The sequence below is a fragment of the Clarias gariepinus genome, chromosome 8 (assembly GCF_024256425.1).
Source record: "Clarias gariepinus isolate MV-2021 ecotype Netherlands chromosome 8, CGAR_prim_01v2, whole genome shotgun sequence".
In the NCBI taxonomy this organism is placed as follows: Eukaryota; Metazoa; Chordata; class Actinopteri; order Siluriformes; family Clariidae; genus Clarias; species Clarias gariepinus.
Window position 1 is genome coordinate 25,675,601 of NC_071107.1, and position 27,284 is coordinate 25,702,884.

Consider the following 27,284-nt stretch of genomic DNA (forward strand, 5'->3'; position numbering starts at 1 on the left):
CACACGAAAGGCGCGTCCACTCCAGCCGCCTGTTTTTCTTCTTGTTCTATTTCACAAATATTACACTTTGGATTGAGGTTTTTGGTTGAACCTTCTGTACAATTGTACACACACACACACACACACACACGTTGTACACACACCAGGACGGACATAACGACACAGAAAGCAGGCACGCGCTCGCCTCGGAAGGTAAGCGCTTTTGCTTTACCAGGCTGATCACGAACTTGTACAGCAAATGAATGATTGCACCAGGATGCCGCTGATGCATTACAGCCTCCTGAAGCCAGGTCGGGTTTATTGACGTGTTAGAGACAAGAGCTGTAGGAATTAATTTGGAATTTTAAAGCTTTGGCAGTTTTTTTTTTTTTGCATAACTGAAGACTGTCCAGGCGGATGGTCAGGTCAGATATATATTACTAATGTTATTTTAGATCTTTTGTCTTTCGTGCTGGAAGGTTATAGTGCAGTCCCATGGACAGCCCTCACTGCATCCCCGATACCCCTAACAATCTGAACGCAAACACTTAACAAAAACACAAGACATCGCCTAAATGCACTGCCTCCTGTTTGCATGCGTTCTTTTTGTAATGAATCATTTAGTGCAACTACGAATCTACCTACTAGCCTATTCATATACAGGCTACAGTATAAGTGATATACAGTTGTGATTAAAAAGATTTAAAAACTTTATATTCAAAAGTATTGTTGGCCTTTGTAATTTTATTAATCTTTTCTAGTCTTAGCTGATTATTTAGTTATTCATTGTAATATGATTATATTATTCCATAACTATGCTTATTTAAAAAAAAAAAAAGGTTTACAGTATTTAGGACCCTTTTCTGCTTTTCTCTTGAACAACATAGGCTATAACCTTTTACCAGAGGAATCAATACAATAAAAGACTGTTTTTTTATTTGTTTTTTATTTTTATTTTAAGCATGTATAGTGTTACTAAACAGAAAAAGGATTGTAATTACATAAGCAAGCACAGTGACTCTAGACTCACCAGTGGGTATTTCAAATTTAAAAGGTTAAGTAGGCACTATGGTGTCAGATATTACTGTGTAAAGAATTATGTTAATCGTTGTCAACATCAGTAGGTCAAGCATCAACATTTGTATTACTAGTGATGATGTTACAGAGATATCAGATCATATTAAAACACTACAATGTCTTTAGAGGTCAGAGAATAAACTGGAGGAGAGGTAAGTCTAATATTTGATCAGAGTGGTATTTGAACTCGCAGCCAACAACCATATCAACAGAGGAATAGGTTTTTGCATTAACATGAGAAACTCTGGATACAATCAAAACTGATGAAGAGCAGACCATGACATCTGACGTAACCCAGTGATTAGATAAAGTAATGCAGGTTTAATATGTACTTAATTAATTTATAAGTAATTTACTTAAATAAAATTATATTTAATTTAATTAAATTAAATTAGATGTTCATGTTATTCACAAGGTCTCTGTTGTGGGCATTTATTAATTTATAAGTCTTTTAATTTTGCTATTAAATCTTAGTTACAAATTACACTTGGTCACTTGAGTATACTTACTTTTTTAAACATGTTTATAAATCTGTACTTTATACCAAAGAAATTAAATATTGGAGTCCACGCAATGAATACGTTCAGAACTTATTACAATGGAACCTCGGATTGCGAGTAACGCAGTTTGCGAGTATACCGCAAGTGGAGCAAAGATTTTTAATAAATTTTGACTTGAAAAACAAACAAGTCTCAGTTTACGAGTACCGCGCATGCGCTTCTTGTTTGGATGCCAATCGTTTTTCTCTCTCTAGCACTGCAGAATTGTGGGTAATCGTCTCCCCTGCTCGGTCTTAGTGCGCGTCTCTTACTGGTATAATCAACATCCGTGCAAGTGTGTACTGTTTACTATAACACTGTCACCATGTGTGTGCGCATAAAACATATTTTATTTTGTGTTTGTATGCATGTGTGTATAGCACACGTGTACCATTTATTATAAAACATGCGTGTGCGCATGTAAAGTAAAAGAAAGTCTCATTAGAGAGGTTAAAGACCCATTTTCTCTCTCCCTGTGTCATCCTGTTATGTGTGTGCGCGTGCGTCGTTGGACACCGTGTCCCTTCACACACACACAGCTCCTCCTTTCGCCTTTACACACACAAACACACACACACACACACACCTTCTTTTCTTGCCTCCACACACACACACACACACACACACACACACACACACACACCTCCTTTTCTCTCTCTAACGGAAAAACTGCTCTGTCGCAATTATTTTAAAAAGTAAAGTTTAGGTTAATTTGTTTTATTTTTACTTTACAGCAATGATTCCGTTAGCAAGGGCTCACGCGAGTATTATTGGCGATATTTCTTGTTATTCTTTTCTGATAAAACAGTCTTTCCGTTATTGTGTTTGTGTGTGTGTGTGTTTGTGTGTGTGAAACTTAAATAGGAGAGGAAGAAGAGTCATGGTGTAAAATGAAAAGGGGGTGGGGCTCTGATTCCTCCTCTCCTCTTCCGGAACGAATTATGTTCGTAATCCAAGGTTCCACTGTATTACCATTTGGCAATATGAGCACCAAAGTGGGATTCAGGAGTCTCATTGACCCATCCTTATGATCTGCCATTAATCACACTGGTATGCTTCAACTGGGAGATAATATAAGGTTTACATCTATTTTGCAATAGCTCTAAGAATTGGTTAGGAATTTGAGATGACATCTTTAGAATAGACTAGAAGGAAAATTGCATATAGGAAGTGCAGTACAACTGGAGAACTCTTTGTTAACATGGATAGGTGTTGTTCTTGTTCCCTGGCAGAATGAAAGGAATCAATGACACAAGATGTCACACAACAAAGGGTTGGACCACTGGTTTTGGAAGCACTTCAATTCAGATAGATACTGTAGGTTTAAGTGCCATTAAACAGTATTATTTACAAAATAGATTATATAGTAAACCACAAATCAGGATCCATTTTTGCATTTTAGTGTCTTTGTAATGAGTAATATGAATAAAATATAGAAATAACAAAAAAAAAAATCTGTGAATTTGTGCACTATCATAACAGACTTGTTTTTATACATTTGCAGTGATGTGAAGTCACATAAAAGTATGAAAATATTGATCATGCCTCAACCTGATTAAAACGTATAGACAGAATATAGGCACAACTTCTTAAATTCTTGAAAACTCCATTATAACTAAGACAATATATTATTTATGTTAAAATAATTCTTGTCAATCTTGGGACCTTTTTATGTATTCCTTTTGTATCTTATGACTAAGGTCCCAGGTTAATGCATGATCAATATTTTCATACTGATATATGACTTCACATCAGTGCAAATGTTAATAAATCTGTTATAATGACACCCAAATTCACAATTTTTTTTAATTTCAATAGTTTATTTATATTACTCATATAAAGACACTCAAATGCAAAAATGGATGTAAAAAGTGGATGTATAGAGCAATCATATTTATAAAACATCCATATGCACATTCTTAAGCCCTTAAATATTGATTTCTATGTTACATTTTAACACAAACAAACATGTTCTATAATTTAAGAGGATATTTGACTTTTCTTACATTTTTACAAATGAGGCTCTAAGGCTGGTGGTAGCCTTGTGATAAAGTAAAAAGCTTGGAAAAACTGAAAAGACTTTTGACTTAATGTCATTTGGTGGCTACACATGTATTATTTCTTAGCAATTTAATATATTATGAATTTTAATAAATGAAAAGCTATAATTCTAAAACGTTTGTGACCCTGTTTGTTGTGGTTCTATATAGGAACGAACAGGGCAATGCTTCCACCTCATGTTTTCTCTTATGGATCACTCATGAGACAAACTAGTGCCTGGACAAGGACCATCTCCAGGATCAACGCTCACTAGGCCAAAATGGAAACAGACCTCAGAACTACCCCCAGAGCAGAAGAGGAGAAAGATCCTCCTGCTCAGAGGAAGTTATCAACAGCAAGTGTTGGTGGCGACCTAGGGTCTGATTGCTACAAATGCAACGGTCTGATCAACACCCGAAGTGTTATGGTAGAAACCAAGGAAGGAAGGGTGTCAGTGTACTTGGCCCCACAGTATCAGGGCCACATGGTGGTCAATTATTCCCCTGAGCATGCAGGTCAGGACAGAAACGGGACACGAATAAGTGGGCACCATCCGCAACTGCTCAACCCCAGTGCCTTGCCCCAGGCTCTGGACCCTTTTTATAAGCCCAACCTCATCCTCTACCCAGAAGGAGTTCTGAGAGTTTGGGGGGAAGGAAGCGACTGCTGTGAGACCACGTTTATCGAGGACATGGCTCCTGCTAACTCCGCTGCTACAGTTACTAAAGATGGGCTCACTGACAACAAATTTTTGGATTTATCTATGGAGGATACCAAGATTCATACACTGTCCTACGATGTGGATGATGACGATGAGTTCCAAGAATTGGAGGTAGGATTTGGACATTTTTCCATTGTTGTTATTTAAAAATATAAGTCTAATAAATCTGTGGCACAAAATATAAGTTATTTACAAAGTATTACAGTGAGTGAAAACCAATACAGATAACAAACATTAGTATACACATATAGACACAATTCTAAACATAAAAAATGGAGCGATATCTTACAGTTTCTTGGTGAAGGCAGACTGTTGGTTGAATAGATTTAAAACATATATTGGCAATACCTGGAAGTGAATGTTAGATTTTGCAGTTAATCGATAAGACCAGTAGTGTTTCAGCATTTTATTCTGCAATGTATTAATTGTAATTTGTCACCATTTCATTTTTGCCCTCATGTCTTTATTTATCGGGAGCAGGTTTCTTGAACTCTGTCGACATGCCTGTGTGCCTGTGTGCCTGTGTGTGTGTGTGTGTGTGTGTGTGTGTAAGAGAGGGGAAGGATCTAAGTGTAGAGGCAGTCTGCACAGCCAGTTTCCCGCTGTTTCCAACCTGTCTAGGCCACCTGTTCTGAAACTGCTGCACATTCTGCAGATCTCTGTGTGATGAGAGTAATGCTTTGGAGTTGAAGGAGACATGCAGATGTGCTGTGGTGTACCCATGCTGTGATCTATTCAGTCATCAAATAACCTCTAAAGAACCTTGAGCTGATGTTCAAAAGAGCATCACATGCATAATCTGTTGGTATTCACTCTGACATTTAAATCTCACGTGCAGTGTTTTGTCTGTTGCCTTTAAAGGTTTGGCAGGTGCAAAACTACTATTAACAGTAGACAGAGCTCTATTTTTTACTTCGGAATGATGTTATACATTATGCGTAATGTACCACAGCTTATGTCTTAAACAGAAGTGAAAATGTATAAACAAAGCAGAATTTTTATACTATATTAAACTTAGGATAGTTTATTTGTTCTTATAAAATGTGCCAGGGAACAGTAAAGTGGATGCAGAGATTTGTTAGAAAATGGACAGAACAGGCAGAGGAAATTGATCAGTGGTCAGTAACAGGCATAAACTCAGCAAAAAAAAAAAAAGGTATCCTCGGCAATTAGGCAAATCAAGATCATACATGGAAACAGTCATCACGTAATATCAGGACTGGTAAAGAACCGGAATAAATTACAGAGTGTATACATCGCAGGTCAGGTGTGTGTGAGTTTGATCTCGTGTACTCTTGGAGACCTCTGCATCCATATTTGTAGGCTGAGACGTGGGGTCTACATTCACCTCCACTGTAAACCTAACAAAAATTTCAAAACACAATATTACTGAATTATTTTGTAGCATCTGACGTAAAATTTTATTTAAAAGCATATATCAGAAGGCATATATTTTTTACTGTAAGACATTCAATGAAAACTAGTTAACATTGGTTTAAAGTACTTCATGTGTATAATTCATTGCCATCAGTTTAAAGAGTATCATTCTGTTGTCTTTACATTATAATGGCTTATTCTGTTTAATTTCGAAATGTGTTAATTGACCTGGTGTACATTTACTGCTGTTATCCTGTTATTAGGAACCTACCAGTGCAATACTAAAAGGTTAATATGTTTTCCTTTCTACTGCTGTCCACCAATGCAGAAAATATTTCTAATACTTAAGTCTTGATTGGATTATAGATGAAGAAATAACCGAGAGCCTGTTGGGTATTTTTTTTTATTAACAATTGATAGCAATACATATGCCACACAAATTGTCTAGATATAATTTTAGAGCATTGTACTGTATATGGAATAATTCCATCTGTATGTACAGACCAATAAATTAGTTTCAAATAAATTAGATGCAGTGCCTACGAGAATAGGATTACGTGATTGCATATGTATACATTCCAATATTAAACCTTTTATGTCTCATGAATACGTATGAATACATAATTCACCTTCCTCTCATTTGAAATTAATGAGTCTCAAAATGACCAAGATGAAAATCTCATTATACTGTCCAGCAAAAATACTGCATTATTTTCATCACTATTTGAGAGTCTTAAATGATTTACAGTATGTAATTGACTACTCATCAATTTAATGGACCAAGTGCTCCTGACTGCCACTCTGAACAGATTTGCATGTAGGGGGGTCGATATAGAATTGGAACGGGTACAGCTCACTCTCAGGACTGAAACTCCCTTATGTTCTTTCAAATGTTATAAGAATTTGGTATGAGTTCTGATTATTTATTATAAAAATGTAAATTTAAAGTTCATTTTGGCATCCAGTACTGTTCATGGCATGTAGAGTTACTGCAAAATGTCCTCTGAATAAGCCTTATCCCACTATTGTTTGAGAATTAAGCAATAATTGCATGAGAGAGAGAGTGCTGTTGTGCTCAATATCAGCATGGCTGTGATGCATTCATAGGCACAAGGCTGCTGGCTCATATACTGTATATAAAATCTCTTTTTTCAGGGTTTGGACTAAATTATTAATATTTGACGACTGACATTTAGCGACCAACACCAACAGTTCAAATAACAGGTGAAAGTAGTTAAATTCTTACCAATACTATACAGTCAAAAGGAGAGGGGAATAAACCATGAAGGTGGTGGACAGTCCTCTAAATCTCCCAAGTGTTTCTTTATATTTCCACTTAAATCTTAACGGATGATTTCCAGGGTTAAATCCTTAAATAGCATAAAATGGAAATCTAGTTGGCTGTACAATCCCTTATTCCACACACCCAGTAGTGCCCTTGATCAGGGGGTAGAGAGATAGTTAATAACTAAATGTCCCAGATACTGTATAGATAAATGTCCCAGTTTATTATTTGGGGTTTGGCCTGAGTATTGATACTATTTTTGCAGATGCAACAGTGTTTTTTAAAAATATATCTAATGTAAGTGTAAGGTTTTATACACATCTGTTCTGATAGAACAAAATAGAAATTCAGCTGTTACTGCTTGCATTTGATTTCTTACTCACTGATACATTTTGCTGTGTTTATGTGGAGGCTGGTGTAAAATCCCCCACACTGTTACTTGTCTTCATTGTCTCTTCCTCTGCAACATGTTTCCATAACATTCCAAAGATTACGTTGCCATGGCACGTACAGATTGGCTCTGAATTAAACTGCGTTGTATAATTGAGAGAGGAGAGAGCAGGGGAGAGGGGAGAGAGAGAGAGAGAGAGAGAGACAGCGAGAGAATCATTGTCCACTATGTCTCTGTCTGTGAACATATGCGAAAGGCCAACTTACAAAAGGTACAAATTAGTGGCAAGGAAAGCAAGTGGTGCAAGCTGTTTCGGCCTAGACGTATAAACACTAAGGTGAAAGCAATGTCAGAATTCTGGGTTTCACAGATAAATAACATATACATTACAAACTTTCTCACACATACAGTGTGCATTGTAGGTCTACAGGTAGCCAAGTCTTAATAATAGTAGCATGTCTTGAATCAGTGCTTGGCCTCATAATCTTCTAGTACACAACCTCTCTACATTCAATCATTCACCTCCACAAGATATTCTTTTACAGCTATGTAAATCACATTGTGTTCTACCTGTCTTTCTTGTGGGCAATGCAATGATTTCATCTTGTCTCAACACAGCAGCCTTTGGAAAACAATGCCCCTTTAACTCATCCTCTCTAAAAGAGAGCTTCTTGTTGTCTTTCCTGGCCTTCAAGCATACATACATTCTAAAGCAGCTGATGGTTCACAGATTAAAATGCAGTTGACTGAATGGTCTTTCATGTCATAACTCACACTGGATATTGCAGAATCTCTTGTAGTCTTTAACAGCGGTATTATGGCCTATTATGAGCATTATGCTTGAATCACACTTGCCTTATGTGAAAGTTACACTTGTAAAGTGTACATGTAAATGATTAGAGAGATGTGACATTAGAATCATTCATAAATGTCTTCTACTCTGCATCTAAGGCATGATTCAATGTTTGATTAATGACACCCACCAATTAAGATATTGTATGATAGTTGAGATATGATATGACCCTCAAAAGTAGATGATGCTTCTATTAAAAATGTTTTGCTTTAATGAGAGTCATAAATGCTTTGAGGTTATTTGAACAGTCAGTTATTCTATTGTTTGGGAGAAGCAATATGGCAAATTTAAATAAGATATGCTTCAAGGAGTAATACTGTAAAACTCCTTCTGTATCACAAAGAATATAAAGAATAACCTTACTGTAAAATTATCATATTTAGTTGCTTCATTGTAGCCTGAAATGAAGACAGACAGTTTTTTGTTTGTTCTATCCAGCTGTGAAAAGTGAAACACCCAGTGAAATTTTTTTTTTTTTAAACAGAATCACTGATTTGGAGACTGGAGCAATTTAGTCCCTGATAGTGCAAGTGGAAGGTATTTGGTACAACACAGACGCTCCCTGGGTCAGGACGTCACTCCAAACTGGATGAAAGATCCAAGTGGAAACTGGTCAGATATGCTATCAAGAGGTCTACAACAACCCTGAAGCAGTTGCAGGAATTAAGGACTAATTGTACTCATTGTGTACATATGACTACTCACTCACTCATCGTCTATACCACTTTATCCTGTATTTAGGGTTGTGGGGCGCCTGGAGCCTATCCAAGGAAACTTAGGGCATAAGGCGGGGTACACCCTGGACAGAGTGCCAATCCATCTCAGGGCATACACACATACACACATTCATTAACACACTACAGACAATTTGGACAAGCCAATTAGCCTAGTCTGCAGGTCTTTGGACTGTGGGGTAAAAACTGGAGTACCCAGAGGAAAAGAAATCAACACGGAAATCCAACCTAGCCTGGAGGGGCAAGGCGATAGTTCCAACCACTACACACTGTGCTGCGCTGCATGTGATTACAACATCATAAATTCTTCACAAATGTGGCTTGTATGGGAAAGTTGCAACAAAAAAGCCACTGCTCAAGAAAGGCCACATGCAATCATGAATGAGCTTTGCAAAACGTAGCTGATTAGATGAGACTAAAATTGACCACAACACCAATATGTCCACCACAACGATATGTCTGGTGAAAAATCCAATACAGCTCACCATACAAATAACACCATTCCTACAGTAAAGCATTGGGGTGGTAATATCCTGTTACTGTATGTGTGGGTGTTTCTCTCCAGCAGCGACTGGAGCACTTGTTAGGATGGAAGAAAAATAAATGGGGCAAAATACCGTCAAATTCTTAAGGAAAATCTGCTGCCCTCTGCCAGAAAGTTGTGAATGAAAAGAAGGTTTACTTTCCAACTTGACAATTCAGAGGGCAGCAGATTTTCTACGTTTTGCCAAAGCACACAGCAATACTGACCACACAGTGGTTTAGGAAGCTAGGTGAATGCATGGCCTAATCAGACCCCAGACATAAACCCCAGGTGAAAATCTGTGGAATGACTTGAAGACTGCAGTCCACAAACAGTCACCATCAAATTTAAACCACCTCAAGCAGTTCTGTAAAGAAGAGTGGGCAAATACTGCAAAGTCTAGATGTACATTTCCATTTAGGCATTTGGCAGACACTCAAAAGTGCTTATGTTTCTGTCATTGGATAAATACAAATAGAAGCAAATGTACAAATGTACAAAGCTTTGTGTGCCATTGAGAAGGTAATTAGCTTCACCTGATCATTTTTAAATCGGCGATTCTTCTTACTATTATTTTTTGGATATGTTGGTGTTATATTTTTTAACTCGGAAGTTAAAAGTTGCACTGAGTAAATACAACTGGCTGTAGCGTACTGTGTCTGTGTCTTCGTCTCTGTCTTCACTTCAGGCTGCAAAGCAACAAAATGTGATTATTTAAAGGGGGGGGGTGTAAATTATTTTCTGTATTAGAAGATAATAGCAGGTTTTCTTTAATGTGCCGTGTGTATCTGGTAAATAGGGGCAGTGGCTTCACTTCAGTGTCAACTCATCGAACAGAAGATAATAAAGACATCAAATATCTTTTGATCTTTTGGAAAAGTAACAAAAGTGTATGGAATTGAAATAAAGTAGAATAACCTGCTCTTGACAAGATGTCTAATCTGTCTAGCATTCTTTATGTCTTTCCTACAGAGTGAGTACTCAAGTGACTCAGAGAGTGAGGACAACTTCCTTATGATGCCCCCACGAGATTACCTGGGCCTCAGTGTTTTTTCAATGTTGTGCTGCTTCTGGCCCCTGGGCATTGCTGCCTTCTACCTGTCTCATGAGGTAAAGCTTTCTCAACATCTACTCCTCACAGCACAGAGATAGTGATGGAAAGAATTGATTGAGTGGTTCGACTCTCCTCTCACCAGTATAAGACGTTAGATAAAAACTAATGCAGCTCTGGATGAAACAAAATATTGTGATGTTGCATGAGATTGTTCAAACGATGTCACAGCAAATGCATGCTGTAATTAAAGCATTAAAGCATTCAACAATATATTGGAATGTGCAACTTTTTGTGGCTAGGCTACATTGTTTGAATTTGAGACAGGTCATTATGATTGCGTAGTAGCACCTCTTTCTCTCATCACATCACTATTCAATGCCTAAAGCTCTCTAATTCTCCATATGAATAAAAATTGTTTACACAGCCTGGCCCTAGCAACTAAGCCTGTGGCAAAATCAATTCCCTTAAACCCCCTATGAATCCTTTGAGCTTATTTTTCATGCTGGAATGGAAAGAGAACAGGTTCTCTGAATTATTTTAAAAGCCTGTATAGCTCCACAGCAGTATAGTATGTGAATAATTCATTTATTTACCTGAAATTTTGGTTTAGCATTAAAAAGCAATATGAGTATCATTTGACACCCTCTTTTATGTCTAGTGGACATGAACAGTCCTAGAATCACTGTACTGCTCACATTACACAATATTTATTGCTTGCAGGCTGTTGTTGTCACAGTGTAGCAGTGTGCTCACCAAACTCGAGTGCAGAGGAGGCTCCCACACACACTGCATGATCTTTCACATGCAGAGATCCCAGAAAAATGGTGCCAGAAAATAAAATTGTCACAGATAAACAAAAAATATGCATGACAGATTTTTGCACTAAATGTCAAATAATGTCTTCTCTACTCCCTGGTTACATATATATATATATATATATATATATATATATATATATATATATATATATATATACAGTGGCTTGCAAAAGTATTCGGCCCCCTTGAACTTTTCCACATTTTGTCACATTCCAGCCACAAACATAAATAAATTTCATTGGAATTCCACGTGAAAGACCAATACAAAGTGGTGTACACAGCTGCTTTGTGACAGCCTCAGAGGTTGTCTAAGAGAATATTGGGAGCAACAACACCATGAAGTCCAAAGAACCCATCAGACAGGTCAGGGATAAAGTTATTGAGAACTTTAAAGCAGGCTTAGGCTACAAAAAGATTTGAACATCCCACGGAGCACTGTTCAAGTGATCATTCAGAAATGTGAAGTATGGCACAACTGTAAACCTACCAAGACAAGGCCGTACACCTAAACCCACAGGCCAAACAAGGAGAGCGCTGATCAGAAATGCAGCCAAGAGGCCCATGGTGACTCTGGACGAGCTGCAGAGATCTACAGCTCAGGTGGGGGAATCTGTCCATAGGACAACTATTAGTCGTGCACTGCACAAAGTTGGCCTTTATGGAAGAGTGGCAAGAAGAAAGCCATTGTTAACAGAAAACCATAAGAAGTCTCGTTTGCAGTTTGCCACAAGCCATGTGGGGGACACAGCAAACATGTGGAAGAAGGTGCTCTGGTCAGATGAGACCAAAATGGAGCTTTTTGGCCAAAATGCTATGTGTGGCGGAAAACTAACACTGCACATCACTCTAAACACACCATCCCCACTGTCAAATATGGTGGTGGCAGCTCTGGGGGTGCTTCTCTTCAGCAGGGACAGGGAAGCTGGTTAGAGTTGATGGGAAGATGGATGGAGCCAAATACAGGGCAACCCTGGAAGAAAACCTCTTGAAGTCTGCAAAAGACTCAAGACTGGGGCGGAGGTTCACCTTCCAGCAGGATAATGACCTTAAACATAAAACCAGGGCAACAATGGAATGGTTTAAAACAAAACATATCCATGTGTCAGAATGGCCCAGTCAAAGTCCAGATCTAAATGCAATCGAGAATCTATGGCAAGATCTGAAAACTGCTCTTCACAAACGCTGTCCATCTAATCTGACTGAGCTGGAGCTGTTTTGCAAAGAAAAATGGGCAAAGATTTCAGTCTCTAGATGTGCAAAGCTGGTAGAGACATACCCTAAAATACTGGCAGCTGTAATTGCAGCAAAAGGTGGTTCTACAAAGTATGACCCAGGGGGCTGAATAATTACGCACACCCCACTTTTCAGTTATTTATTTGTAAAAAATGTTTGGAATCATGTAAGATTTTCGTTCCACTTTTCACGTGTACACCACTTTGTATTGGTCTTTCACGTGGAATTCTAATAAAATTGATTCATGTTTGTGGCTGTAATGTGACAAAATGTGGAAAAGTTCAAGGGGGCAGAATAATTTTGCACTATATATATATATATATATATATATATATATGGGGTATATATGCTTGGGGTATATATTAGGGTATATATGCTTGTTTATAAACTAGACAACTTGCATTGCAGCATTGTTCATACTTGTCAGTGAACATATCTGGACGATTAGTTTCTGAAATATGTGGTAGCCTGGGAAAACCTGTCTTATGTCACTTAAGATAAAAACAGGTTTTGACCTAAATTGAGTTTTTCTGCCAACAAAATATTCTGACAAGAAATGACATTTCCCCTATATGACATGGAAGTATAATATATTTATTTAGATTACTTTCTAACCTTTCCTTAGCTGTCTGCCCTACAAAGACAACGGGAAATGCAGACGTGTGCAGTGCTCACATATTGATTGTCATGTCTTATGCATATTATTAATAGCTGCATGGAGTACCAACATGAATATTAATAACTTTATATATTCATTATTAAAATTTAATAACTTTATATTTTATAACCATATATTGACTGTTGCTCAGTCATGTTGGAACTGGTGTGGGGTTGTTTTTTAGGAGTTAATGCTTTAGCATACCAAGACATTGTGGACAATTTAATGCTCCTAACTTTGTGGCAACAGTTTGGGTACGGCCCGTCCTGTCCATAAAGACATGGGTGAGCGAGTATGGTGTGCAAGAACTTGACTGGCCTGCAGGGTTTTGACCTTAACCTAATAGAAAACCTTTGGGATGAATTAGAGCAGAGACTGCAAGCCAGGCCTTTTTGTCCAACCTTACAAATGTGCTTCTGGGAGAATGGTTAAAAAAAAAAAATCACAAAAATGCACTCCTAAACCTTGTGGAAAGCCTTCCATTTTATTTGTATAGCGCTTTTAACAATTGACATTGTCGCAAAAACAGCTTTACACAAACAAAAGAAAAAAATAACTGATTAATAAAAAATAAATGTTATAGCTGCAAAGGGTAAGCCAGCATCATATTTAACTATGGATTAAGAATTGGATGTTACTTAAGTTCATATGTATGTACTTTTTTGCAATACAGTGTATCTCTCATAATCTTATTACTAATTTGTATATAATTCTGTACCTTATTACCTAAACTCCAAATTAAATAAATGAATAACAGTTGCTTTTAAATAATCATTATGTTGGAGCAGGAGTTTGCTCAGTGGTTAAGGCATTGGACTAGTGATCGAAAGGTTCCAGGTTCAAACTCCACCACCAACAAGTTGCCACTGCTGGGCCCTTGAGCAAGGCCTTTAATCCTCAAGTGCTCAGATATATAATGAGATAATAAAGTCGCTTTGGATAAGGGTGTGTGTCAAGTGCCATAATGCAAATGTTGAATGTCGAAGTCCGAATTGAACTATTAAATGCAATTAATAATCAGACTTTACAATGATATAGCTTTCAGATAAATGTCAGATAAATTTGAGTCCAGTAAAGCCTGTAGCTTTTCATGTTAAATTTTGAATATATAAAGACTTTTCCCAGGCTGTTAAACATAGATCGTTTCTAGTCACACAAAGTGCACAGAGTTTTTGTAGCACTTCAAAACCTTAGGGGTGATATGTCTTGCAAAGAGTTAGCTAAATATTACACTTAAACAGCATGTTCTTATTCATAACAGGTTCTGCTCTGACTATCAGCAAGATTCCTCCATAACTACCTGATTTTCTTTCACTGTGCCTTATTATTATGGATGTGCACATGTCTTGAGATGGCTTTACAAAAATATCCTTAAACAAATTCTCAGTTATGGAAAAAGAGGCCTTAGAAGTGCTGTGTTTCATATGTTTATATGAACTGCAACAATCTGTTTTTGGTAATCCTGTGTGCATAATCTAATTCATCGGTTTTACAGGATGCTCCATGAGTAAAATCTTTATGTAATATTCTGGCTTGGAAATGTGCAAGAGTGGGCCTTGTAAGGCGTAAGCTGTGAAAAAATACCTTCCTTGGACAAAGAATAGATGTATTTGAACAAAAGCAGTCACAATTTACATCATATGTAAATTATATACATCATTATATACAGCAGTGGGTGTTCTCACACTCGTGTTTGTTCAGGAGAGATTAACACAGACCTGTTTTGTACATTGTAGTGATCGTTATACCATTTAAAATAACATCAATGCTAATAATCATCATGTACTATTATTTTGTGCAACATCTTCTTCATTCACTACTTCATCTTCAGTAAAGTGTTTATTAGGCTTCTGATTAGGCTTGGCAGCATGGTGGCATGGAGGTTAGCACTGTGGTTAGCACTGTGGCATTGTACCTCCAGGGTTGAGGTTTTAATTCACACCTCTGGTCTGTGTGCGTAGAGTTTGTATGATCTCCCTGTGCTTGACTGATGTTTTCAGATTGCCCATAGTGTGTCTGCGCACATGTGCTGTGCTAAATGACTTGGCTTGTGGTGGATTCACGCATACACCCATGATGGTACTCCAGTCCATCACCAGCATGATGCAAACATTGTCACACCCTCATTCACACTTAAGGGACATTTTGACAATCATTTTGACATTATTCAATCCACCTACTGGCATGATTTTTGAGGTTGAAAGGAAATCTTAAAGCCCCTGTAAAAGCAACAGGGGCATGAACAAAATATTCAAAACTTCATACAAACATGAGCTCAAGATCACTTAATATCTAACTCCCAGGACTCAACGAATATGAGGCAACAGGTCTACCACCCAGTCTACCATGCTGTGCATTTACAGTACTTTATGCTTTGTAAGTATATAATCCAAATCCTATTCATATTCCGTGTTAGCAAAACACTAAAACTACTGCTTTATCTCTGGAGCATGTTTGCTCTCTTTTATCCTAATTCATCTTTTCTTGTACCTTAAATATCAAGCCATTGTTAATCAGGTTTGCTTTGATTTTGTGTTAATCAGGCATACTTATAGTAAAAAAGTAATAACAAGAGTTCCTCATCTGGCCAGAACAATAGAATTGTTAATCTTATTTGCATAGTAAGTGTCTACTTACACCTCAGAGGAAAGTATTTCAAGAATGTTTTTTTTCTTTTTCCTTACATAAACCCAGATTCATTTGCTGTCATTGTTCAGTGTTAGTAAGAAAATCGTGTTTTAGTAAGACATCTGTAGGCTATTCGTATTGAAGTTTCATAATAAGGTCTACAATATTTATCTGATTTAGGGCATACATTAGTGCATATGGCAGAGACAAATTATCATCTCATAAAACCTACATATCTCACCTGATGAGTTTGGGAATAACACTTTGTTTGCAAAAATGTTAAAGGGATCATCCAGAAACATGTTTCATTAAATGTTAATACGATTCTTTAGGGTCCTAATGAAAAGTTTGTAATATATTTAATTAAAAATTCTTAATGGTTGTGTAAAAAAAAACACCACTTTTAACTGGTAAAAACTAGCTCTGTTCTCAGCAACCTATTTCAGTACATGTTCCTTTAAATGCTTATGATCTCTGCTGAGCCCGCCCCCCCCCCAGTTCTGTGGGGAGTGTCTTCACAACATACGTGGGGTATAGCCACGGGAGTTTAGTCCAGTGCAGCAATGCTTTGGACTGCATTACCCACAAAGCATTAACCACAACGCAGTGCTTTGTGGGTAATGCAGTCCAAACTGGAAAACGCTGGATTATGGAGCCTGAGCCTGTTTTTTTTTGGTTTGATTTAAGTACGGAACCTACGCGGAAGTTTGTAATATCGCCTGACAACGCAGAAATTAAAAGAATGGACATGCATCGACTCGATTTGTCTTTCTCATCACTGCATGGGCATTAATTAACGGGCTGTTACGCTGCCGCGAGCAACAACAACATAATGCGGAGAAGCTTACTGAGAGAAATACGGACGCGATGTGTTTACTGATGTGTTTACATGACTTCTTAATCTTCGACAGACATCGTTATAAACCATCTAACGTAACAAAGGTAAGCATAATATAGTTTTACGACTACGTACACAATTTGCAACTAGACAATCACCTTAATGCATTGTTTATTATAAACGGGCGATTAGGGATTATATAGAGACGGATGTACATAGAGAAGAAGCCATAACCATGTTCTATGAGAGTGTAAGTTAACTTACACTCCGCATTCATCGTGATTATTAGAAAAGAGTCATAGAAAAATAAATTACACTCACCGAGCCTGGTGAAGATGAAGCAGGAACACGAAGCGTTAGTACAGATCCGATTTTTTAGCAGCTTCCTAGTAAAACCTGCTTTATATTGACCCGCGTTTATAAAGCAGTCTGGTGAAAAATGATTATCGCAAACATGAACGCATTTAGGTAAATCGGCGGGGACGTTAGCATTAAAAACTAAATTCAGCCACTGAGTCCTCAGTGGCTCAGATACCTATCCCTAGGTAGGTACCCTAGGTCACTAACCCTAGGTAGTGAATGACCACTGCTGTGTTCGCTATTACACCCAACAACTGTACACAACACTTGCTTAGGCGCCATTTTGCTCCAGCGGCGAAAAACAATGGCCGACAGCTTCTTCTCACTCGGGGCGGTTCTTTGCTAAAACACCAGTGTCAATCAACTAGTGTAGGAACGACCTCTTGTGGTGTGGCGTCACATCGACAGGCATTTGAGATTGGCCTGATTTCAGAAGGGGCATGTTGTTTTAATAAATAAAAAGAAAACCACTGGGCGGCTCTTTATCATCGTAGAGTGGTTGTGTACGCACTCTCCTAACACACGGTTCAGTCCAAACAGCTTAAAAAAGTGCATGTAGGCCTGTATGACCCCTTTAATGAGAACTGTCTTTCTAAAGAGTAAATGTGCAGTGAAATGCAAACATCCGCAGGAATAATGCACAATTGATCCTCGGTTGTTTTTCTGAATTGTCCAAATTAAAAATGTTTTTTTACAATTTCCTGCTTTAATGTCTGCCTTCCATATTGGAGAAAACTGGTGTGCAGTTGTTATTGGCTTTCATGCCATTATAAACTGTATAAATAGAAAGAGAAGCACCTTACCATCCAAACTATATGTGGGTCTTTACATGGATATAAACCATACACATGACCTCACTAATGCTCTTGGCTGAATGAGCAAAAATCCCCACAGCTGCACTATACACTGCCTTCCCAAAAGAGTGAAGGTTATAATAACAGAAATGGAGGACTAAATCTGGAATAGGATGCTAAACAAGCATATATGCGGATGATGCTCAGATGTCCACAGACTATCCTTCCATCAATAAGCTATATCTAAGAGGCCTATCCACAAGGCAGCGTACACCCTGGATGGTGTGCCAACCCATTGCAGGGCACACACACACACACACACACACACACACTCACATGCGCATTTATGCACTGTAGGCAATTTGGAAATGCCAGGCAGCCTGCACTGCATTGGACTGTGGAAAGAAAGTGAAATACCTTAAGGAAACCTACCAAGCACGGGGAGAAAGTGTGAAATAATGAATTTTTAGATTGTAACGACCTATTTATCCTTTAGTTATTCTTAAGGACAAGTATTCATTTGTAATTAATAATACTGACTGGTTAATACTAATTGGTTGTTAGGTAGATACTATTAATTAATTTGTTTCATTACTTGAGTTGTTGAACATTAATGTGTTGTTTCTCTAGATACCATACCAATTAAATTCACCGTTGTTCCTGAATAATTTACAGCAGTTAATGAATAACATACTTAATATGTTTGACACCATAGCAGTGAATCACAGTGAGAAAAACCAAGCACAGCTGTGATGCCGTGTGACTGTAAATCTGTTAGAGAGCTAGGTGTAAATGTGTAAAAGGAGTTATGGTAACATTAGGCTTGATTTTTTTTTTTATGTATTACCTTGACACTGACAGTATTTTATCATTCCTCTTTTATTCCTAACATTTTGAAAGATGCGTGACTAATGTACTGTTTGCACAAAATCGCAAGTAATTGATTAAGGCCTGCAATGTTTATAAAATTCCAGCAGGATACAAGTTAGCAATTAAAGATACATTTCTACACTGATGGCAGTGATTCAGCGTAACTGGTATTTTAACCCACAGAATTCCAATAAGAACATATAAATAAAGAGAATTGTTTTTTTACCTATACTATAAGAAAATAAATTATAGTCGCTGTTGCCCACAAAGACAACAAAGTTCTTTTAAACAAAACAGGATACCAGTATAAGCAGATATATTGGGAAATACACTGATTTCTCTGACCTACACGGATCAGAAACAGAGGACAATTATGAAACCAGGATGTGATATCGTGTCCCTACATATCGTGGATTACATGTATACTGCACCTCTAGAATCATCAACTATGCCTCTATTGTCTCATGTAATATAAACAGGGAATAAATGAATATAGAATATAGAAGATAACAACTGGTTAGTTTGCCACCATTTTTAAATATTTATGTCATGACCAACATACCAACTAGTTGTTATCTTCTACTCTGTCATTCATTTATGACACTGCGCTGGCTGGTACACAAGTTTGCACTGTTTAAAAGCATTCGGCGTCTTAAAACTGTCTTCATTTAGTATATGTCCAAAAAGAATTACACTCCAAGTGTTTTAGACTTGTCCGGTAATGTTAATGATGAGATCTCACAGATTACAATGAGACATTTAAAAAACTTTTGCGTTTCAAAGGAGGAGAAAAACTTATTAATGCAAATTAGACTTGAAACAAGTGACCGTGACACCTGTGCACGAGGAAACCGGTATTCCCTCATGCTCTAAAACCTCTCAAAGTCCCATGCCCCTGGTCCCTAAATTATTCTCTGCTCTGAAGAATGTGATATGGATTGTTTTTGCACAATTTAGCAGTTTCAAAGGATTACACCATAAAATAAATTTCCCCAAAACTGAGATGATTCTTACACTTTGGGAACAGTTGGGATTTCATTGTGTGGCACAACAGCTGGAGCGAGACGAAAGAGACCTTGCAGAAGAAGCTATAGTTAAAAGCACAGAAACAGTTGCAGTAAATGATATATTTGAATAATTTTAAATACATCTCCCTTAAACTTAACACATAATTTCTAGGTTTGCACTTAGGCTCCAGTGGATTTTGTTTGTTGTGCTGATGTCCTGCTGTGAATCTCATGAGACGTACAAAAAAGAACACAAATATTTTAATAGTGCTGCTATTGTCCAATTTCAAATTTACATTTACACTTGCGTTTGGATTAATCTTTGGAGAAGGATGGTCAGTTAGTGTTATGGGGGTATACAAGAGATTATTTTGTATGTGGAGTGCTGGTTCTCTTTCTATAGCACTTCTTCCTTTCACCCACACACTTTACTTTCTAGTTTTCACCCAGCATTGAGCAGAAACAACTGGGGGTCCCCAGAAGAATATAAGAATGTGTGTGTGTGTGTGTGTGTGTGAGAGAGAGAGAGAGAGAGAGAGAGAGAGAGAGAAAGCCTGTGTGTACTTTAAAACTCATTTATTAAGCAAAAGATACATTCTCCAGTGATCTAAATCCGTTCCAAATTACCCCGCATGCTGTTTCATTCTCCTTAGTCTGCCTAGTATTAGACAGACACTCCTGCTGCAATAAGAACAGCAAATAGATTTATGATAAAACTCATACCATTTTAAATCAGACCAAAATGTACTAAGAACTTGTTTAACTTTACAGAGGTAGCTCATTGGAACTGAAGGTTGTGTAGATACAATTTATAGGATGAAAAAAATGGGATCCTCCTCTATGCTGCACAGATTATCCTGATTGGTGATGCATGCTTAAGGTAATCTGCTTTTGTCTTTTGATGTAGCTGGGTTGGCTTTCCCTAATATAATTGACTGATGGATTAGAGCTTAGGTCTAACAATTAACATTATCAAGCTATGTTTAGTGTGCGGCTGCCTGTTTCAATGCCTACATCCTCAATCATAGACGTAAGCAGAAAGCCTGAGTTTTAACTCAACCTTCTGTTGTAGATCAAACGAATAAAAGAATCATGTGGGATGGTACAGAGAAACATCTGCCATATAGGAGGTGAAGAATAATGCAGCAGAGATTTAGGATATAAATGAATTCATCAAAAAATTGTCTCGGCAAGATTTCCTGAACTTCAAAGGCTTGCATGTCCTCAGGAGAGAAGCAAATCATGGCACTCAAATTATTTATGCAACCACTTGAACCCCCTGTCAGTCAGCTGTTGGAGAGGAGCCAATTAATCATTTCTGCTCTCTGTTTCGTCTCTTTTTTGCTGCTCTCTTATCATCATCATCATTATCCTGTTGTTCTAATTTTTACTCTCATAATATTCTCTGATAACTGTTCTCACTTTATTGTACTGTAGCATTTACTGATGCATTACTCTGTATTTCTCTCCTTCTCCGACAGACCAACAAAGCAGTCAATAAAGGGGACTTTCACCATGCCAGCTCAAGCTCCAGACGTGCTCTCTTCCTAGCTGTGCTGTCCATCACCATCGGTACCGGCATCTACGTTGGAGTAGCAGTGGCTCTTATTGCATACCTTTCCAAGAACAACCACTTGTAGCCCTGCACTGGCTCCAATCTTGCTATTGACTGTCAATGTGGATTTACTTTAATGGGCCACTTAGGGATATTACCCTAAGTAATTATCTACATATTTTACAGCACCAATCACCTGGAATTTTGAATGGATCCTCATTTGTAAACATTGTGACATTGTAAATCATGATATTCCTTTTTTCGTATTCATTGTCTATCACAGTGACAACTGTGTTCGAAATACTGTAGGAATAGGTTTTAATACCTGTTTACAAGGCAAAATCATTAGTGTGCTTTCATCATTTACTATGCTTATTGTGCAAATCTAGTCTTTTGAGCCTTTAGTGTACTCTTATTTTTTTCGCTGGATGATGGTAAAGTATTAAAAACACAATCTATCTGAAGTGCCACAGTGCTTTGAAGCCTTCTTATAAGGAACTACAGTATATAAAAGGACCACAAGAAGGGGAGAAGGGGCTTATTTAACACTCAAGGGTAAGATGGACGCAAAGCCATATAGATGGGCTGCAGGACTCTAACCTTCCTTGTCTAGCAGTAATATTTTGATCTGAGAGGGCTGTAAATATTTATAAACCTTTTTTTTAAATAACACTTGGTGTCTCAAAACCAGGCTTTCAGTTTCTACATGCCAAATGATTATGGTGTACATGCTTACACTGTGTTATGGATTTTCACCATGTGGGAGATTTTAACCACTGTTGAACTGCAACCTCTTGCTAATTAAATGTAGTCTTTTCATTCAAATCTGGTATTTATATATAGATAACCTTTGTGATTATGCTTGATCATGCCTTGCACCACATGATCAAGCAAACAAATGTATTTCCTTGTCTATTTCGTACCCAGGGCTTATGTCATTAAAGACTGACCACATTGTGCTTTCTCCCAAATCTATGAATGTTGAACCAAATTATAGATCAACCGTAAATTTCTATTCATTTAATCAAGAAATTAGTAGAAAGACCAAAATCTCCTCAGTGAGTGAATGAAAGTACAGTGGAACCTCGGATTACGAGTAACGTGGTTTACGAGTGTTTTGCAAGACGAGCAACAATTTTTAATAATTTTTGACGAGCATTGTCTTAGTTTACGAGCACTGAGTATCATGTTTCACGCATGCGCTTCTTGTTTTAAGAACGAGCGTTACGTCATCACAAGTGAGCCAACGGTTTTTCTCTCTCTTGCAGCGGAATTGTAGGTAATCGTCTCTCCTGCTGAGTGAATCGTCTCTCCTGCTGAGTTAATGTGTGTGTGAGCACGCGTGCACACACACACATTAACGGAGAGACCGTTTTTAAAACCGTTAAAAAATTTGCAAGAAACATCGCTAGTCACACTCGCGTGAGCGCATACTAACAGGATCACTACTGTAAAGTAAAACAACAACAACAACAAAAATTAAACAGCTCCTCACCTTTGAAAACAGTCGCGACAGAGAAGAGTTTGTGTGTTTGTTTGGCAACCTGAGAGAAGGGGAGCTGTAAAGCCGAGACCTATCGTCTCCCCTGCTGGGTCTTAGTGCCTGCAGTGTTTTTAAGTTTGTGTGTTTGTTTGGCAACCTGAGAGAAGGGGGCAGTAAACGCGAGCGAGCCCCCCTTCAGCCCCCCTTGTCTCAGGTTGCCAAATAAACACACAAACTTCTCTCTGTCGCGATTGTTTTCAAAGGTGAGGAGCTGTTTAATTTGTTTTTGTTGTTGTTGTTGTTTTACTTACAGCAGTGATCCTGTTAGTATGCGGTCACGTGAGTGTAACTAGGAATGTTCCTTGCTAATTTTTAAATGGTTTTGAAAACGGTCTATCCGTTAGTGTGTGTGTGTGTGTGTGTGTGTGCACATTTTACACACACACACCCTGCGTGCACAAACGAAAACCCTTATCTGACGGGATTTATTTTTACATTTTTTTAAGGTAAAGTACAGGTTAATTTGTTTTATTTTTACTTTATATTTTGTATTAATTATATTTATGTATTTATTTTTTGGGGCTGTAGAACGAATAATTTAAGTTTCCATTATTTCCTATGGAAAAAATTTAATTTGGTTTACGAGTGTTTTGGAATACGAGCCCACTTCCGGAACGAATTAAGCTTGTAATCCGAGGTTCCACTGTAAATGACTGCATTCTAAATAGTCCCTTTAAAATATTTTATGTAATGAATATAAGTGCTTTACTATTGTATTTTGAATATACTGTGACTCTATTCCATTAAAGCCAAACCATGCCCATCATCAGTATTAAAGTCCCTGCTAGTCTTCAGAGCTTTGTCTTAAATTCATCATAGTATATGATTTGCTAGGCGAAAAGTCTGCTCCGCCTCCTCCAATAAAGGAACTGATTTTATTGCCATAGTGCTTGTTTCAGTTAAATTTAGGTTTGGTGTCAAAAGCAGTGTTTAATACCAAATATGCATTCGAAGAATCTGAAATAAATTACTTAGAAATAAAGTCTCCCAGACCTATAATAACAGTTATTGATACACATGCATATGTCAGGATATCAGAACCAAAAACTAAACCTACATATGTTTTTTATGCTGTGAAAAAATAAATACATCAAGTGCTATTAGAGGTCATCTCAGCTTATATCGTAAACATCACATTTATGAATAATGACTAACCACTGGGACACAATATGTATATTTCTTGGGCAGTCTGTTCGCCGCTCACAACTGATTTATGGCATACATTTGTCAAGGAAAATAAATGAGATGATGACAGATGCTTTGTGAAGCCATTTTGGAGCAAGGGAAGAAACTTAGATGAGGTTGAGGTTGAGCTCTAATTAAAGAAATTTCCAATCTAATCCAAGCAGGATGTTGATATTGAGGTAATTAAGAAAGATTTCAGTGGTACTGTATATTGATTTGATTGATTTCAAGCAGAAATAATGAAAACTTCAGTTCAACATGTTTTGAAACCTTGAACATTGTTTTAAAGATTTAAACAAACCAATTCAAGAGAAAAGCAATTATATCAGAAAAGCTATTGCTACCAAGAGAAAAAACATTTGAATTAACAGTTAAATCTTGAAATGCAAGAAAGTTGGATAACTAGTATGTTTTAGAAAGCAGGTGCCCTGCCATGGTCTTGAGAGTAGGCAGAATTCATGTTACACACTAAACTCCTTAGGATAAACCGAACACCTACAGTGTTTACAGATGTCCAGCCAGATAAAAATAAATGTGTAAATAATGATTTTACCTTTGCATGGATAAGGACTATAAACCTTGCTGCAGTCTTACACCTACCACTGTAAATAGATAAAAGTGGCCCTACGTCATTAAGCTGTGCTGCTAACGTGTGTGTTCTTTAGTTTTGTCACTGGCCACTTTAAGACAAATTCTATATTATCTATATGCTGTATTTGAGGCAAAGTTACAATTTCTCCACATGAATGTAATCAAATGCACCGCAGTTTACTCATTCTATATTGCTGTTTGGTGTAAACTTTGGTGTGTAAAAATGTGCTGCGGCATTCTGAGGACAATTCTCAAGTGGTATGAAGGAGCATAATTTCTGCCAAAATAAACATTCCTCATCCCCCTACACCACCCCACCAGATTGATCTGTTTACACTTGATCTGTTCACATCAGAGTGGGTTCATGGATTCATACTGTTGACCAAAACTTAATCTGCATATTGCAGCTGAAATCAAGATTCATTAGATGAGCTGACATTTTCCTATCTAAATGTTCAGTTTCATCTGTCCACTGCAGCCTCAAATCTGCAGAACTGCTGTTCATTAGATGTTTTATTATTAGTGTGTAAATTCTAGGTTCTGTTCCATGTGAAAATCCCTGGGGATTTCCCATTCAAACCAGCCCACCTGGTAGCAACAATCCTTCCTCATCATAATGTGTTTGATGTGAACATTGGATAATTGCATACATGAGCAGGGGTACAGCTTTACTGGAGTTTTACCATTGTTCATATATAACTGGCCTCACTTCATCAGTATTTCAGTGCTGTCTGCTGGCACTGGACAACTTTTGTGACAGTTATTGCAAGGCATAAATAAATTGTTGGATGTTTTGGCTAAGTGTTTGAAGTAATTTTTCAAAGTTATAAAATGTTAGGACATTGTTTTTCTCCATGCACTGATGGCAGGAATGTATAAGCTATCCAGCTGTAGACACGACTGTTACTCATAACAGCAAGCATCATGGTCCTATTTATTTAAAAGGGTTAGATGGCAGCAAGTGCAGCTGCTGAATTAGTGTAATGCATGATCAGATTGGTCTTTGTTTTAATAGCTCAGTGAGATAGAAAAATGTCAACACGGCTTGTTTATGTATACCACTTTGGAAGTTATTACTCAGAGAGTATGATTTGGGTGAATAATAGACACAAATTAGTTATGACACCATAATGCTTGTTTTGAATAATAGAGTGTGTGTATGTGTGTGTGTGTGCATGCGCGCTTACATTCGGATGGGCAGCTAGATATAGTCTTGCAATTCTGCATATACAGTAAACAAAGCATGGCTAAATCCGAGGGTACAAGTACTCTACAAAGGAACTGAGTTTTTCTTTCGAACTGAGTTATCATTACTAATAATATTCTAAACAGGACTGTAAAGTACTTTAAACAAAAATATTGACAGCAACAAGATTTGATGTTAATTAATTGGATGGCCAAAAGTATTTTTAGTCTTTTTCATTACTGTGGTAGCTTAGTAGTCTCTGCAGTTAAACAAGGACATACTGCAATCATACAGAAAACGATGAGTTTAGAGGACATGTCAAAAATATTTTAATTATATCATTGTTATTGCCATAAAACACAAACTAAATGCATAGGAGTTAAATAACTGCCTTAACAGTTGCCCCTGTTCGAGAGGATTGAGAAAGGATACCTGAAGAATGTGCAGAGACCAAGTGGGCTGGATCACCAATCACTTTGATGTGCTCACCAATCTGCGCTTCTATAATGACATCGCCATCCACACCTAGGACTTGTGGAATTGTTCCATCCTTGGCATGTGGGTGTATTTCAGTCGTCATATGGTGTAAATGACAGCGTGAATGCATATGTTTAGGTAAAAAAAAAATTCAAGCACTTTTATGTGTTCATTAGCTAAGCAGTAACAGGCTAGTCTATTTAAAATGTAAAAATGCATTTTTTTTTATTTAAAGTAAGTAGCAATTAAAAATATCTAATATGAAAACTACTGAAGTAAGATACAGATATCCACATAAACAAACAAACAAACAAACAACCTAATAAATAGAAAGCACAGCAATGGAGTAGTTGTACTTAGTTAATTGCAACCTATGGCAGCTCCCTAACAGGCAAAATAGCATACTGTAGGTAAATGTTCTCACTAACATGTTTTTGCGGGTGGGACTAAATCAGAGAACCAAGTGGAAACTTACACATAGCGAATATACAAAAAATAGCACAGACCTAAGTTTACCAAGGAAACAAGGACAAGGAAACAAGGAGCATAAATCAATGTGCCACCATGCTATCTGATGTTATTAATTTTATAGGATTTTACTGAATATATAGCTGGAATCTTTTTTAGGAGCAATCTTATATATTATGGGTAACTAAACAAATTTACAGCACGTATTGTATACTATTCACATTGATAACATGAAGCAGGCTAAAGTCACCCAGCATACATCTGTTGAAAATCTGTTTATAGTATAAGGATCAAATAAATGATTCAGACGGTGGAAAAATGAAAGACTGGCAGCATGCATCAGAGGCTGGGCATTGTGTTCAATGAATCAGTGTGGCAGTCTTTCCTCTAGGGTCATTAATTAGATATGAACACAAACACTGCAGCTCTGCTTATTCTACCAGTTTACAATAGAGCAGCATATCTCCCTTTTGCCTGACTGAAATAACACACTGAAACCT

General features: G+C 37.4%; 1 protein-coding gene across 2 annotated transcripts; it reads left to right on the forward strand.

Annotated features, from left to right (window-relative positions):
* Positions 1-22,496, forward strand: LOC128529256 (synapse differentiation-inducing gene protein 1). Of its 2 annotated transcripts, none has more exons than XM_053502661.1 (4): positions 1-192; positions 3,806-4,467; positions 10,492-10,629; positions 21,261-22,496. In XM_053502661.1, exons 2-4 carry the CDS (start codon positions 3,916-3,918, stop codon positions 21,417-21,419), a joined length of 849 nt encoding a protein of 282 aa, XP_053358636.1. In that variant the 5' UTR covers positions 1-192; positions 3,806-3,915; the 3' UTR covers positions 21,420-22,496. The 2 variants fall into 2 exon arrangements, with proteins under 2 accessions (XP_053358636.1, XP_053358637.1); XM_053502662.1 differs by lacking the exon at positions 1-192 and adding an exon at positions 359-404.
* The last annotated feature ends 4,788 nt before the right edge of the window (positions 22,497-27,284 follow it).